General features: G+C 39.8%; 2 protein-coding genes across 3 annotated transcripts in view; one reads left to right on the top strand and one right to left on the bottom strand.

The window, feature by feature from the left end:
- LOC102294463 (tyrosine-protein kinase receptor UFO) overlaps positions 1-13,285 on the top strand; it is a 24,923-nt gene extending 11,638 nt beyond the window's left edge. The window contains exons 8-20 of one of the 2 annotated variants that reach the window (XM_042216538.1): positions 2,443-2,582; positions 2,683-2,827; positions 2,994-3,011; positions 3,799-3,928; positions 4,194-4,285; positions 6,061-6,156; positions 6,427-6,504; positions 6,953-7,045; positions 7,476-7,597; positions 8,170-8,279; positions 8,849-9,008; positions 9,635-9,771; positions 10,514-13,285. In XM_042216538.1, the coding sequence (XP_042072472.1) occupies positions 2,443-2,582; positions 2,683-2,827; positions 2,994-3,011; positions 3,799-3,928; positions 4,194-4,285; positions 6,061-6,156; positions 6,427-6,504; positions 6,953-7,045; positions 7,476-7,597; positions 8,170-8,279; positions 8,849-9,008; positions 9,635-9,771; positions 10,514-10,961 (1,769 nt within the window). In that variant the 3' untranslated portion in view covers positions 10,962-13,285. Of the gene's footprint in view, positions 1-2,442; positions 2,583-2,682; positions 2,828-2,990; positions 3,012-3,798; positions 3,929-4,193; positions 4,286-6,060; positions 6,157-6,426; positions 6,505-6,952; positions 7,046-7,475; positions 7,598-8,169; positions 8,280-8,848; positions 9,009-9,634; positions 9,772-10,513 lie in introns of both variants that reach the window. The other variant, XM_005951723.3, reaches the window with a different exon arrangement.
- A 10-nt stretch (positions 13,286-13,295) lies between these two features.
- On the bottom strand, positions 13,296-14,084 carry LOC102293962 (galectin-4; the record flags this gene model as incomplete). Its single annotated transcript, XM_005951721.3, is given in 3 exon segments — positions 13,296-13,639; positions 13,774-13,936; positions 14,027-14,084. Coding segments are annotated over 3 exon segments (366 nt in total). The 3' UTR covers positions 13,296-13,492.
- Positions 14,085-17,122: the final 3,038 nt, after the last annotated feature.

Below are 17,122 nucleotides of genomic sequence, written 5' to 3' on the forward strand. Positions count from 1 at the left end.
ATTTTCCTTTCCAGAACACAGAGCGAGGCACTGTGGGAAAAAGGGAAAAAGTGGTGGTGGTGGTGAGAGTAGGGAAGGACTGGATGGAAGAGCAGAAAAAAAATGGGAGAAGCGGGTGCTTTGAGAAAACACTCATCTAGCTATTTTCCCAGTCTACTTTTTTCCCAGGAGGACGAGGGGGTAGGGCTGGTCAGAGGGAGAGGAAGCGAGTCGACCCATGTCACCCCGCTAATCCTAACGCTGCGATGAGATGAGATTTTACATTTATTGCGTTTCTTTACATACCACAAGTCTATTTTATTTGTCTGAAAAGAACCCCAGAATAAAAAAAAAATCACAAACACACAGACAGAATAAACAAAGAATCAGTTACTAAGAAACTAAATGGCTGTTAATGGAGTCCTGATTCTCTGTACACACCTTGCATAACGTCAGTCTGTACCCCCAAAGAGATGTAATAAACAGTCACAGAAGAGCCCGATTCACTGTCCCAATGGAAGTGAGTCATGATGACATACCCCAATGTGCACACGTGTCACGTTTAATCCTGCTTAATACTATTGCCAACAAAAATGCATTCTCAAGCATTAAATGACTCTTTTTCCCAGACAGACAGCAGTCGGTTGTGCTGTTAAATTGAAAGAAGGTGGATGGCCTTAAAAGTTAAGACATTTTTGATGACACTAACATTTGTGTTGCACATGTTTCCTGTGTAGAGCTTTCCTAGTTCTCATGCATGGGAACCAGTCAGTTTCTGGCTTAAGGATGACCTTTTTCCATACTCAACCACATAAAGGGCCTACAGCCTGTAAGAATGGAAAAAAGAATAAAGAATGAGGAAAGAGTCACATCCCTGCTTTCAAACAACTTTTCAAAATCTTCCAAATCTGATCATTTGACACTTTCTTCAACCCAACAGGATGTGAAACAGTAAGTCTGCTGTGGATTCAAATCTGAACCTTTGCTGTAGTGAACTAATTGTGGCTCAAGACTTTCTTTCTCAATCTCTTGCCAAGTCAGGGCTTGCTTTTCATTCTTTCAGAAGAATAAAAAACACGAGGCATTTTTGAAAAAGCACAAATAAACATCTCATTTCCTTTTTTGAAGTTTGCAAATCTAATTATTTTTGTCCAAGGGAAACTCTTTTTTTTTTTTTTTTTTAATCTTACATTTTACATCAACATGTCTGTTCACTTGAACTCGCCACTCCACGAACAAAGAACGGCATTAAAACAGGGCGAGCAATGAAGGAGAAGAAAACTTGGAGAGAAGATGATGGAATTGTGTTGGATAGAAGTCAGGGAAAGAGAGAAAATGAGAAGGAGAGCAAAAGAGTATGGGCAACAAAGAGGTGGAGAACGCAGAGAGAGAAAGTCCGACAGATGATTAAGCAAATGCGGAGCCGAACTGCTGGAACAAACTTGACTTAGAGTTTGCTTTTGTTGCCGCTGGCAGGAAGAATAAGGACCACATGTGGAAACAATCACCCGCCAAACGCTTCCTGATAACATCATCCATAGGGCTGGGCTGTGTTTCCCAAACGCACGGTGACTTAGCTCATGCGTGGGTGTGTGTGGGTGTCCAGCTTGTTTGTGTGACTTTGGGAGCATACCAAGAGTGAGAAGCAAACACAAAGTAAGCTTTAAACACTAACACAGGAAATAAGCCTTCACTTCTTCTTATTGAAAGTTTTCTTGGTTTTCTGTCCTAAACAGTGCATCAGTCACATATGCGCGCACACACACACACTAGACACACAGTGCATAAATTCCTCACACTATTTCTAGCATGTTATTCAGCTAGATTTTCTCTCCAGTGGGTATTTTGGTAGCCAGATGCCTTTTTTCCCCTCTCTTCTCCCAAATGCCAAAAACAAAGCCAGATAAATATGAATAAAACAATAACAGGAATGGCCAACAGAAAAGGAACTGCATGAAGTGAAGTAGACACAGGACTTTACTGAACCATAATGACAAAGAAAGACCCGAGCAGCTTCTGAACTTGACTAATCACCCCTGTCTGCGGTGCCCTCAGATGCCTTTTTGTCCTAATAAAGCCAAATTCTCCACATTCTTTGACATCTTCTCCCTCCAGCTGCTAGAGTTATCCACACCCTAGAGGCTCTAAGCTGTCAAAACAACACATGCCTGGCTAACTCCAGTCCGCCTGACACAGGCCACTTAGCACACAGTTAAAGTACTGATGGTACACTTACAATAATTATAAATAAAAATTGTTATGATTGTTTCCATGAGTCATTACAAATTGTGTGAAAGACACAAGTTAAGTGGACGGGTGCTCCCAGATGCACTGATTAATTCCACCTACCAGTGGGCAAGGTAACACAGAGGGATAAACAGGAAAACTGAGCAATCCTAGTCTGCAGGAGGGAGAGAGAAAACTGAGATGCTTCAGAGCTTCGTTGTTGTTTTTCTTTTTCAGTGCCTGAAAATCCACCAGCTAATGTGACTGCTAAGTTAAATGGGACGGAGGTACTAGTAATGTGGGAGCAGCCATCAGGAAAACTAAATGGGCAGCTGCAGGGTTACATGGTGGAGTACAGCACACCTGCTACTCAGCAGGTGAGGAACACATTCACAGTCAACAAAGTTGCTAAATTTACAAATGCATGGAGAAAATGTCCATTTTTCTTAATAATGACAGACCGATTTTTTCTTTCAGGTTGTCATCAATACCGGATTGGGCACTGAGTTCGCAATCAATCTGTCTGTCCCCCTGTCCAATGTCTCTTTCCGAGTGTGTGCCTATACAGGGGCGGGTCAAGGACCCTGGGCACCCGTTCAGACTCTGACACTCAACGTTCCTGGTGAGTAACAAAATCGTAATTCATTGCAACAGGTGTGATTAACGTATTATTCTTATAAAGCAATGATTTCGTTTGATGAAATTGTGGTTGCTAAAATATACTTGATATGATCTGTTTTAAAAAAGTCAAAATATTAACACGTGCTCTCTATTTTTTACACCAGCAGAAATGGGTGAATTTAGAGGTGAGCAATGACTGGATTTATGTACACATACAAACATTCTTCTGTCACCTCTCTGAGTAGCACACAATGACAGTGATAGTGGAAGTGAGCTCATGTTTTTTTTCTCCAAAACTGGACTACTTCTTCTTAGTCTGTTTCACTGTGTATTTTGAGAAAAAAGGGAACGAAGAGAAAAAAAAAAGAGAAGATGATCTCACAGAGAAGGGAAAGGGGAAGAGGGGTAAGGGGCTGAATGAGGAGAAGAATCATAAATATTTATAACTGGCAGGAGCAGTGAGAATCTCTGTTTGCTTTGTCTAACAGAGCTAGACAGACAGTTCAAACAACAAAATGGCAAATGAAAGGAGAAAAACAAGCAAGCAAAGTTGTGGAGGATGAGTATGAAAAGAAAGAGAAGTTGTAAACACTGGGTAGAGTTTGTGAGTGTTCAGCAGTAGATTGTGGCAGTGACTGGAGAGTAAATTTCAGTGTGGGAAATGGCACAGCAAAGTATTTCTAGAGTGAAGAAAATGACTATATTTTTAGGAAAAGAAGGACTTTTTGATTTAGCTTAAAGAGTTTGCTGTCACTTTCTTCACTTGATTCATACCATTATTCCCAACAATTCAGCATGTATATTTTAGCATGCTTTTTGTCATCTAGCTAATATAACTTACACAAATCATGTCTTCTTTCTTCTTTGATAAAATAACTTAATTACTGCTTTAAACTCCTAAATCCCCACTCCAAATTACAAGACCTACACTACTAAACGCTCATCTGTCTCCATCCACACCCTTTCCTTCAGGTCCATCATCGCCCCCAGCCTTTTCCTGGCACTGGTTTTATGTGGTGATGGCCATTACCGGTGCTGTGTCCATAGCTGTGTTCCTGGCTGTTTACGTGGCCAAGCTGCGGCGCAAGGAGACGCGCTTTGGGTGCGTAGGGTGTTACTGCTCCTTGTGGCTGGAAGGGAGGGACTCAGTGACTGTGCCAAACCAAAAAGTTTCAATTTTTTCTGGGTCTCAGCCCGCTTGCCTCACTTGCACACTTCTAAAGCATTTATATAAAGCAATAACATTTGTTTTGAAAGACTAAAAATAGCTTCGTGAAATGTAGCCCAAATCCATCTTTTCACTTTTGTTCACTGGCGTGACCTGACTTTGTGTTTTGCTCTGTTTCTTGTGATGTATCCTTTCACAGAGAGGCGTTTGAACCCATGATGGAGAGTGGAGAGCTGGTGGTCAGGTACCGTGCTCGCCGCTCGTACAGCCGTAGGACTACAGAAGCAACATGTGAGTTCCTCTGTAGTCTGCCATGTTTGGCAGAAAGCTGATACTCTGTATTTGCATCCAGCTGTCCTTTTGGCAGAAATAGGTACTCTTTATTAACAGCATGCCCAAACATGCCCTTAAAGAAAGAGACATAACAGGAACCAGCAGTTCTGTGGAAGAAAAGCGTCACACAATTACAGCTCTATTCTCATTATTTCAAAGCAAGAAAAACATCTTTAGTTTGTTTTGGTTGATCAAAGCCAGAAATGCACTGACAGGTAATTCATTTCCCACAGTAATAATAGCCCTTGAGAGTTCAGTCAGCTGACATACACCATAGCAACAGTGAGCATTTTATATCACATAAGGCAGTCTTTTAATAGGCCTATTAATTAGATGTGCAGGAAATGTAGTAATGAAGTTATGGCCTGTGCAATGAAGCATGAACATCAAAATTAAACTAGACTATTCAGATAAGCAAATTAAAGTTACATTTAATTTGATACTGGAGATGTTAAAAACAAGTTAAAATAACCGCTCCACATTTCCAAATTGGGAAAAGGCATGTGGTGTTGGGAAATAAAGTAACAGTGCCATTTAACTCAAACTGGTAGCATCATAGAAGCAGTAGTTTGTGTGCTTTCCCCAGCCAGCAGTCCCTGAGAGTCCTCGTGATTTGATATACCTGTCTTGCCATTGTAACCAGTACACACAGTATTTTAGTCCTCGTGGTCAAGTCTCAGCTTGCAATAGCCGCAAAGAGGCCAGGAGTAAGATAAAACTGCAGGGAAAAGAGAGAAAAAAACTATTCAGTGAGTAAAATAAGAGGAGCCAAGATACAGAGATGAAGAGATATTATAGACTCAGAGTGAATGAAGAAAGTTGCACTGGGTAAAAGGGAAAGGATCAGATTGGAGAGATTTGGACAGAATTAAAGCTGTGGACACTGACCGGTAATTTCAGCCAGTTCTCAGAGTGGAGTCAAACCCCGAAACTCTAGATGTTAGAAGCCTTGGCTAATAGCTGGTCACGCCAGCATGTGTTGGAACATGCCTGAAGACCGAGTAGATTGTTGTCCAATGCATGACAGATTGATGGTGTAGCAGCAGCTGGAGGGGATCTCTGAGCATGTTGTAGCCTTGTCACATCCTGGCCCAGATGTGAAAACAGAGCTAAAATGTGTAGCGCAGTCAGCTTACCACTATTGCTCAATGACAGCCAGCTGTGGAGTGAGTATTTAAACCAGCCTAATCCTCTGACCTCGTGTCCCTCAACCCAACCTGGTCTCTGCAGGATCACATAGACTTATAGAAAAGGGTAATAAACAAAACTGGGGTCACATATTCCCAACAGAGCTTTTAAAAGAATATTGCACTTTTTTGCATTGTAATTGAAGCACTTTTACTTTTAGTATGTTATATTATTTATTAGGTCCTGGTAACATTTTGATTCACTTTTAATGGTTTTGTTTTGTCTTTTAGACATAAAAGTATGTTAGACTTGCAACAAACACATGTACCTGAAAAAGTGCATAAAAAAGATAATGTACTATCTGAATGCAACTTCAAATAATGTTACTAACAAACTGATTAAAATTGGAAAGACTAATGCTCATTTTGGGGGAGTTTTACAAGTAAACACTTTGTTTTTGGCTTAGTGTCATGCATTGCGGTTTTGGGAAAGCTAGCGAGGCTGTTTGGCAAACTCAGGCTGTTATTCTCTCATTTCTGTGTTGTTAATTAAATTGCTTCAGGCAGCTAAGCAGCATTAAAATTCTTTTTCTCCCCTTTCTTCAGTGAACAGCTTGGGCATCAGCGACGAGCTGAAGCAGAAGCTCCAAGATGTGATGGTGGACAGACATAAATTAACCCTGGGAAAGACCTTGGGAGAAGGTAGTGCTCGATGTTTTGTTGTTTTTTTAATATACATATATTTAATCACAGGCTTTGTTAACACTTCTTTATCAAAATTGGTACATGTTCATAGACTTGTCTGCCATAGCACCAATGCAGGTTTCTACTTATCTCCTGTCAGACAAATATGTTATATATTTGTATAGTAAAGCGGTTTGCTGTTTAATAGCTGTATAAACTGTTTACAGTTGAGAAATTAATGAGTGGCAATTTTCAATTGCTTTTTAAACTACGTTTTTCTGTCTTCAGGGGAGTTTGGCTCTGTGATGGAAGGGCTGCTGACTCAAGAAGAGTTTGTTCTCAAAGTCGCTGTCAAGACTATGAAAAGTGAGTAGACAGTAAAAGTACTCAGCAATCTCTACAATGAATCCCTTCATCTCTAGAACACAGGGCATTTGATAAGCAGCCCCTTAGGTCAAAAATTTACAAGTGTTCAGGGCAAAAATCTCAGTTTTCATCAGAAAACGGACAAAGTCAGCTTTTAGAAAATATTGGCAGAAGAGAAAGTTTTACCCCATATAATTTTTTTTAGATATTTTTTTTCAAAACTAAATTATGGAGGGACTCTAGTTGAAAAATTTAAACAACTTCAGTGGTTAAAAATGCTGACATGTATAAACTCACAGTTAAATAAATCCAGGGAGTCAAAAGGCCTTCTCAAATAGTTTATTTCTTATTCTTGCAAACTGTCAACCTTTTGGTTTTAGTGCCATGCATTACCTACTGAGTAACACATGGGTGATGTGGCTTCACCTCTGTACCTTCTTCTCCCCAGTTGCTATATGCACACGCTCAGAGATGGAAGATTTTCTCCGAGAGGCTGCCTGCATGAAAGAGTTCGACCACCCCAATGTCATGAGGCTCCTTGGTGAGTTGGCATTTTTGCTGCTTGGCATGTCAAAAGTTGGCAATTTTGAATTGCAAAAGGTTGTGTTTTTTCCAATTTACACTTAATGATACATAGCCATTTAGGTTTTGAAATTTCTGTCTGCATCCAACTGAAAACGCTGGAGGCATTTGTTGCTCAATACAGCTGTTTTTTTAGGACGATCCAGAAAACTCACAGAGAAATGTTAGCGATATACTGTGTATTCTGTGTAAGAGCCAAAGAAAACAGCCATAGAATAAATCCTTTGTGTTGTAGTTATTGTGTGTTGTTTCTTCATAGATGAAGACGCTTATACACAGTCAAGACTTTGGGGATTAAAAGTAAAATGACGTTAATTTCTGAATAGACAGAACAGGCATGAAGTCTCTGTGCATACTAAGCTCTTTTTGTGTTTTGTTTTTTTTAATAGGTGTGTGTCTACAGACTGTGGAGAGTGAAGGATATCCCTCCCCTGTGGTCATTCTGCCGTATATGAAACATGGAGATCTGCACAGTTATCTGCTATACTCAAGGCTGGGAGACTGTCCTGTGGTTAGTCTGATTACAGCAAACAAATGCACAAAATCAGCAACAGACATGCACACTCACAGTTACCTATGCATATGCACACATACAGTCCCACACAGTTTAACAGCTTAATAAGTTCACATGTCTGTCAGCTAAATGGGTTCCAAAGTTCAACAGAGATTCAAAGATCTCTTAAACAAGTCTCCACCCATACTTTTTCCAGCAACACGTAGTCAGAGATTATGGAAACACAAGTCTTTATTTGAAGTGTTACGTATTAATACTTATTTTGGTTTTTTGTTTTGGTTTTTTAAACTGACTTACGCAGTAAGTCCCTGAAGAGCGAAGTTGGGTAACACAAGCCTAATCAAAACAAGATCCATACACAGTATTGAAACACCCATGCACAGTTTCCAAGAACACAGTGGAGCTGAACTGTATTGTTTCCACATGAGGAGTATCTGGAGCAAAGGAGTGCTCCATTCAGACGTGAAACACGATGGGCTCTGGTGCCCTCTATTGCACAGAAAGTACACATCAGCTTTGTTAGACAAAAAACAAAAACAAAACTTATTTCTCTCTGTATTATCCTGCAGTACCTCCCATCTCAAATGCTGGTTAAGTTCATGACCGATATTGCCAGGGGAATGGAATACCTCAGCAACAAGAACTTCATCCACAGAGACCTCGCTGCCCGCAACTGCATGTAAGCACAATCTCTGCTTCTGCATTTTGCTCTTTCACTTCCTGTGGGTGTTCTCATTGGCTCTTTCCCTTTCCTTTTTTTTTATCCAACATACAATGGTTGGAGAAGATCTCGGTAAAGAAGTAAAGCAAGAACTACAGACTTTGCTTAATATTAAACATGACTATTAGATGTCAGTTTTAGGCATTAGTCTCTTTTTTGCTAGAATAAAAGACTAATGATGCAAGCAAGCCTTGCCATCCACACTTTTAAGCTTAAATTTCAAAACTTATATTCTAACTACTGATTTTACCTACTGTTCTGATTTTATCTACTGTTTTTTTTAATCAATTTTAAATAATGCATTTTATTGTTTTTGTTTTTTAATGTCTCGGTAAAGCACTTTGAATCACCTTGTTGTTGAATTGTGCTATATAAATAAACTTGCCTTGCCAGTTTATGAGTGGTACAAAACAAATGTTTTGGATGTTAAACCTAAATAAGACTGTCGATATGTAGATACTGTTCAATATATATAGGACCAACACAAGTGTAATAACTCTAGCTCATGTCTAAATGCTCTTTCGCAGGCTGAATGAGAATATGAATGTATGTGTGGCTGACTTTGGCCTCTCCAAGAAGATCTACAATGGAGACTACTACAGACAGGGCAGGATCTCCAAGATGCCTGTAAAATGGATCGCCATTGAAAGCTTAGCTGACCGCGTCTACACCACAAAGAGTGATGTGGTAAGTTCATCTTCTGTGTGTTTGTTACTGTGTGCCCTACAATACAGAGCAAAGCCTTTCAGTATTAGAGAGGCTTGGGAACAAAAATACCCCTTCTCAAACAGTTAACAATGTGTTTTGGGAATTAAAGCTGTATAGTCAAATTTTTTTAGAAGACCTGAAGTACTCAGAAACAAGTACTTTATACATTGCTTAAGCATACCAGCTGGTCATGAAGACAAAATTATTTACCAAAATATCTGTAAATGTCAGTATAAATATGCATAAATATGTCCTGACCAACATCTGTGAGTGATATCAACTTTAGCAGCTGGTAAGCTAATGACATATACAGTATTTTTAAGGGCCTAAGTGTCCATGCACATGTGCAGTTGTGTTTATACAGTGCAGCACTTAAAATGATCTGCATTCTTTAGTGCTTGTTCATAAAGCAGGATGTCCAAAAATCCAAGACAAACATGACTGTGATATTTTTCCATAGCCAGTGTTTGACCAGTGTAGACTCATGTTTCACTAATGTGTGACAAGGTGTGTAAAGTCTACAGGAATTCATGCTAAACCCTTCCTCGCCCTCTCTCTCTTTATTTCCCTGTACACCTCTCCATCTTTCTCTTGCTCCCTCTTAGTGGTCATTTGGAGTCACCATGTGGGAAATCGCCACTCGGGGTCAGACGCCATACCCTGGGGTCGAAAATAGTGAGATTTATGATTATTTGAGACAAGGAAACCGTCTCAAGCAGCCTCCAGACTGTCTGGACAGCATGTGAGTATCCTTGACAATAAACACTTTGCTGATAATTAAATCTTTTCCCTTTTCATTTCACTAGCTGGGCCCACGTCCTCATTTTAGGTTTGAGAGCGTTTTAGTAGGTAAAAGTGAATGTTTTGACATGAATTGAGCTGCGGTTTGGGGAAGGCCTCGAAGGGGCCTGGCAGATCCCCATGCACTAAATAGAAATGAAGAAGTTAAAGAATTGAGAACAAGGAGGGAGGGAGGGTGGGGCACGTGAATGAGAATGAACAGCTTGCAGAACTGGGGGAACCTATATAGATGACAACCGGAAGGAGCGTGTTTGGAGGCGTGGTCCCGCTCCAGAAATTCCGATACATAATCTCCAATAGAAGTACCCTGTTTCCATAACTCAATCAAGGCTACACGCTTAAAGACTTCTCCAGTCTTTCTGCTTTTACAGCATTCACACTGACATTATACATAATTGCACAGAAAACTGAAGTGAGGAAAAAAGAGGATTTTGAACACGGAATGTATTAAAATATAAACCAAAATTTAACATGAGCCAAACGGACCTTTTAAGATCAAGTGGGAAATATAGAGCTTATTATTAGAAATTATCCGATATTTAAAAGTATTGTCCAGGAAAATAAATTACATAGAAATGCAGAACTGTTTATTTCTATAAAACACCATGGGATATTAAATGTCACTGTTCACTGTTATCATGCTAACAGTACATTCTCCACTAATATTCTTTTGTCTCCTCCAGCTATTCCCTGATGTTCTCCTGCTGGCTGCTGAGCCCAAAAGATCGTCCATCATTCGAGTCACTGCGCTGTGAGCTCGAAAAAGCCCTTGAGGATCTGCCAGACCCACAAGATCCAGATGAGATTCTATACGTGAACATGGACGAGTCCTCCATGGAGCTCGGAGCCGTTGGTGGTCGTGACCCCACTGGACGCTCATCCCCTCTCTGCTTGAAAGGCCTGGAGTCTGTGACCACAGTGGAGGTCCACCACCCCAACCGTTATGTCCTCTGTCCACAGCACGAAACCAACCGAACCCTTTCTGACTCCATGGAGAGCCTGGACATGCCAGTATCATCCTCCACAGCCACATTGCCTCTACAGTCATCATGCCACTCCACTCCCAATCGCACTCCAACTGTTGAGCTGCTCGAGGACAGGAATGGATCCAAGAAAATGCCCTGGCAGTGACAGACTCACTGCCTAAAAATGACAAGACTGGTCACTGCCAAAGTGTGCTATCCCAGTTCAAGTACAAAGAACATAATCCAGCCCGTCGCTGATTCCTTCTAACAGCAAGAAGAAACCTTATGTGGCTCTCTATATATAGTTTGCACAGACGTACTCATAAACAAGCAGCCAAATTCATTCCAAGGACATAAAGAACTGATATTTTATTTTCAACCCCTTTCTTATAAGATGACGGGTTGAAAAAACGCCTTATAAGCCAACCTTGTCTTATGAAGTTTTATTACACTATCCAGAGCCAAGTGAGTGTAAAATTTCATTTGCTGTAGCAGCTGGGTACACACTTACCAATAAGAGGGTGAAGAGGTGTACATTACATGTTACAATGCCACACACACTGCAGCAGAATCAGTGAAATGAATTCCCTTTTGCTTTAGTCGTAACACACCATTTCTGTTTAACTACCTGAATGCAAAAGAGTAATTAAGCTAAAAAAAACAAAATAAATAAACCTCTTGGTAAAACCAGCTCAGACACTGCCAGACTAAACCCAAAAGCTTGAACTTTACAGTGAGTCAGCACTTGTATGGAGGACCTGTCACACCCAAGGAAACATTTTTTGAAGCAGAAAGTCCACTCATTCTTGGAACAAAGAACCAGCAGAGCCTGTTTTACACAAGGTGAATTATCTGATCAGAAAACTTGTTGTTTTTAAGGTTATGTTAATACCTACAGTAAGAAAGTTTATGAAGAGGTTCAGAATGCCTTGCTTGATTGCCTTAACTGGACCCTATTTTTCATTATCTTACAAATTGTCAAAAGTGTCAAAATATGAACTTCATGGAGGAGGTTGTGCATGATGCTCAACCTCCACCATGGAGTGCAACCAACAGTTGCACAGTGTTGGCTGCACTCCATCTAAGGATTTATTCCCAATATACATCTTTTAAAAAATAAATAAATTGCAAATAAATTGCAAATAAAAGTAAAGGTACTTCATTAAAAAACATAGTAATAATACAGGATTTGCATCGGAGCCCGGTGTGCCGCTGTAACAAAGTCTTGTATCTTCCCCAGGGTTTTTACTGTTGGTTGTGCATCAAGTACACTGAGCGATTCATAGTGTGAACAAAGCAAGTCTTTCCTCACTGGCAGTTGTTACATGTGCATGTCCTGATTCACGTATGTATATATCTTTGCTATAACTCAGGAATCTGAGGATTTTCTAGAGGGACAGACGTACTAGTCAAATCAGGAGGACAGAGATGATTCAAGGTACAGGTGGATGGATGTAGGAAACGAATCCATTATCCATGACAATTGATGGGATAAACTCTTTACCTTTACTTTTTTATGTCAAGCACAGTGTTATTACACTTTTTTTAAAATGCTGATTTTTGTATTTCTACAACTTGCACTAATGTTTTTGTATCTGCGTGTGTTTATAATGTGTGTATCCTTTTTGTTTGGGGTTTTTTGTTGTATTTCAGTTATTTCCTATTCTTAGTAGCAGAAAACAAACCTGAGAGAACATGACACATTTGCAGTATTTTCTGTTGATGGGAAGAGTCTGGGAGACTGGAAAACATCACTAACCTCGTCATGTGACATCATCCTGCCACTTGTTTGGCGCTGTACATAGCAGAATCCAAGAGAAAGACACAGCAGTATGCACTTATTTTTTATGTATTTGCATTAGTTTATAATTTTGTCATTGGAATGGCCTTGACAATAATCTGGCACACATTTCAGGATGAGAAAAAATGTCAGTGAGGCGCTGTGTTTCTTAGTTGTATACATCAAAGGTACTTGTATATAAAATAGTATGTTATACTAGTAGCATTATGGAAATTTCTTGTTAAAAGTGTACATTTCTTGTAATAGCTTTGGTACTGTAGACTCAGTGGGAGTACCACATTGTTTCTGAACCACAAACAGTGGTGCTGAGGCTGAGGTACTGGTTTAAATGTCCATGTTCAGATGCTATACCACTTTGAATGCACATATGTCTCCTGTTTTATATCTGTGTCTTTGGAGTATTTTGGTCCAAAAATGAGCTTCCAACTGTATTCCAGCAAAAACTGAAACTCCATCTTACATTCAAAGCCTTAAATTTCATGATTTTACCAAGTGCCTTCACAGAGCCAGTATTTTGCATTACAGTGCATGTGTGTGTCGACTGCGATTTTTCCTGTTGTGTTTTTTTGAATTGGGAGAAAATTGTACTATAACTGCCTTATATTGACACTGTAATGATTTGTAAACAAATTTTTATACAGTATATACACTATTTTGCATAAGAAATAAATCAGTTAATTCATGAATGATTCATGATTTATTAATTCAGTTAACTGGTATAAACAATACAGCAGATACTGAGGTGACATTTGATCTTATTGAGATATCTGATCTCAAAGCAGGTAAGAAACTGAGATAAGCAACTCTGTGGATGAGATTTTTTTGAAATATGTTATTTAAAAAAATAACATTCTTTGAAAGATGCACAAAATTATTTATTTCTTTAATGGGTGGTATCAGAAGTGGATGTAGGAGATCTGCACATCGCCTTCTATGTCCAGCATGTCGATCTCTTTGAAGGACTGCCAGCGATGGGAAAAGTCAAACAGGTGCTGCCCGTTCACAAACACCTTAAACCTCTGGTTCCCACAACGGATTGACATCTGAGGGACAGAGAGAAAACTTTTGAATGCTGACACACAAAGTTTTCTAGAATTTGCCAAAATCACATTAAAATTTGCTTCTAAAATTCATCATTAGGACTTGATATTACGACTGCGTGACTGATGTTACTTACATCAAAGTACTGGCCCTCCATAAATAGATTCATGCTCATTTCTCTCTCCTCCTGGCCCCAGTTTCCTCCAATCATACTGTTTCTTACCCTTCCTTCCCTGAATCTCGGATGGATGTGGAAAGCGACATCTCGAGATCTGCTCACCAAAAACTTGATCCTTAATCTGAAACACACATCAATGAGCGTTAAACATTCATGTTAGCACTTTAGTACTGCACTAGAGATTTCGGCAAGTAGTCTTAAAATCACACACTTGTGTGCTCCATAGGGAACCATGCCTCTGATGACGATGGTCCTCTTAGGGAACATCCACAGTAAATGGACACACTGTGGCTGTAAATGTTAGTCACCCATCTGACAAATGTTTTTGTGTCATAACATTTTATTTTTTAAATACATTAATGTTGCATTTGGTCATTTCAAAACCCAAATTTGGAAAATAAGAATTTTTTTTTTTTAGTTATTTGTGTCTGTTTTGTGTCAGTGTATCACCGAACCTCTGCTTACCTTTGATTGGTGAAATGATGGCCTTGCCCCTCCATGATGTTCCTGACATCATGCGGTGACTGCTGAAATTAAGTTTCAATGTTTCTTCTTCAGACCTAGCGTTCTACACTGCATATGGATATTTATGTAGAGAGCAGCAGTTTCCCCTTCTTATTCAGGGTTTTTCTTATAATGAACATATGAGCAAAGATTGTAGCACATTTTGTAGGTTTCATAGCGATGGTCTTTGTAGGACATCTACTATTCAGGAGAGCAGTCGTCCTGAATTTCTTCCATCTGTAAAAAGGTTGTTGTTGGGCATTATTCATACCCATCAATATTTCTTGAGCACAACTTTTTTGTAAGCTGACTTTGTATGCCTTTATTTATATGGATGAGCACGCATTCAACACATGCTCATCTTCTTAAACGATGTAATTACTGCAGAGTAATTACTGCATGTATATATTGCACTATTATTTTAAATAAGTAAAACAGAAGTTTTGCCAACTCTAAAGATTTCACAAACTTTTTCTTTGTGCCACTCTGACTACTGAGGCAACAGTATATGTGTGTGACTGTAGTAGCTGCTATCTAGTGTCTAGTGTGAGAATACCACAAGTCGCCCTTTTTAACGCAATTTAGTATCGGTATACAGAACTGTTTTCCTAACAGAGCCACTGTTATAATTAAGTGAAGGTGCTCCCAACTATTTTGAACCTTTGGCTTCTAAAATATGTGGTTCAATTGCGTGCTGCGTGCAGCTAGACCGATATTAAAACAACAACAAAACAACAATTTCAACCATCAACTCAAATATTTGGTTCTAATTGAACAGAAATTTCTATGAACTTGCAAGAACTGTGTAGGACATGAATCAGTTGTGTCAGATCCTGAATTTGAAATTTCCACTGAAATCACGGGTAAGAGGCAAGTGGAACCAAGCTGACTTCTGCTAAATGGGTCAAACTGGGCAGAAAGTCTACAAACACATAACATCCTTATAGAATATGATGTAACACTATAGATCAACTTACCTCAGAATATATAAAGCATATAAACAATTACAGCAATATGATGCAACAAACACAGCAGTGCTACTAATCCAAAATACTCAAAGCTTCATAGAACTGAAACAAACATTTATTTTTAGGCCTTCGTCGTGTCGCTGTGACGTAATCGGCCTTAAAATGCGGCCTTTAAGGCTGCAGACCCTGAATTGGGATACAGCCTCTGAATCGCTGCATCTTGTAGCTGTGTCGTCTTAAATTGGTCATGTGATTTTGACGCGCCGGCGCGTCCGGCAACCCCAGAGGTTTAACTTAATATTTAAGTGTCTCTTGGTTTTAGACTAGTTGTTTAGTCTAATTTGATGTTTTAAACCAGAAAAGGAAGAAGAGGGCTTAGAATTACAGGTAAGAACTGCTCAGTGGTATGTGATAAACTGTAAATGTAAAGCTTACAGGTCAGTCCTCATGTTTTTAAATCAGATTTTGAGTCTGTACATGGCACATTATGCTTTTGCATGTTGTGAAATGTGCTGCAAAACAAACTGAGGTAAACTAACTGGTTTACTGTGATGGATTTAAAGTGCGTGTGACTGGTGCGCAGTGGCTGTGGTGCTCACGGTCAGAGTTCAGTCACAAAGAGGGTAACAGAGATGAATTTAAAGTTAAGGTGATGGTGCTTAGATTCATTCACAGACTGAAACCTTCACACCAACTTTATCCTGTGTCTCCTAGTTTTAGACTAGTTGTTTAGTCTATTTTGATGTTTTTAAACCATATAGTCAAGGAAAACAACTAAAGGGCACTTTGTGGATCAGTGAAGACAGACATACGGTACAGGGACGCAAAACGAACCTCTGTGCTCTGCTCTGTTTACTTTATTTCTGGGTTATGAATATTATGTAAAGGTAAATGTTGGTTATACTCCAAAGCATATACAGTACACACTGTGTATAAATGTTTTAACACCTAATTTTAGTGCAGTGTATTTCATGTAAGTTTGAACTTGACATTTTGTTTTCTGTTGTGGGTTGTTATAGCCTTCTACTCCAGTCGCTTCTGAAAGGGCCTGTTGGCTCAGTCAGCTGAACTGAAGCCTGCTCGTGCTTCAATGTGGAGATCTGGTCTGTTAATAGTGTTGGTGAACTGAACCCTGGCGATTAAACTAGCCCTGGGGATAGGAATCAAAGCTGGTGATAACAACTGTGTATAGATGGTCTTTTTAGCCGCATTCTTCCCGTTAGCTCGAAGCTAACGGGAGGTCGAGACCTACTACAGCCGGGTGGAATACCGCTTTCCCGGCACATCGTGCCTCGACCTCCCAGTTGGCTTCGAGCCGGCGTCCGAAGAATGAGGCTAAAAGTTTTGCGAGATCCCGAGTTTGTTTTGCGAGATCTCGCAAAAGTCCGTCTTAATTTTTTTTTCTCCCATGTTCCCTGCGGGGCTCCGTAGATTAGTGTACCATAAGAGCAATTTAGTATGTTTTCAGAGGGGGGGGTGTTTACCTGCAATGGGTGCTCTTTTTCGCTTCCGTTGCGTACGCCTTGCATGCCGGTCCGAGTCTGACACAGGTTTGTCGTCGTGCCCCATGTGCAGTGTTGGTGCCCAGTCTGGATTTGTTACATCCATTTCATATGCTGGGTTGCCTGCAATAATGCCAAATCAAAAGCTACTCAGTCGACATGACGTGGTTCTGCAGCATCACACATTAGCATGTTTTATCTCGTTATCTATGAAAAAACCCACTAAAAGCCTTCTAGTTTGGTCCCTTTACAGCATCCTGCCATGCGATTCCATTTGTTCCTGACCACCGAGAACACTCACGTTAACTTTTATCGAGTGGAAAAAAAGTTAGC

The sequence above is a fragment of the Haplochromis burtoni genome, unplaced genomic scaffold (assembly GCF_018398535.1).
Source record: "Haplochromis burtoni strain Fernald_Lab_line unplaced genomic scaffold, NCSU_Asbu1 Contig_1102, whole genome shotgun sequence".
NCBI lineage: Eukaryota > Metazoa > Chordata > Actinopteri > Cichliformes > Cichlidae > Haplochromis > Haplochromis burtoni.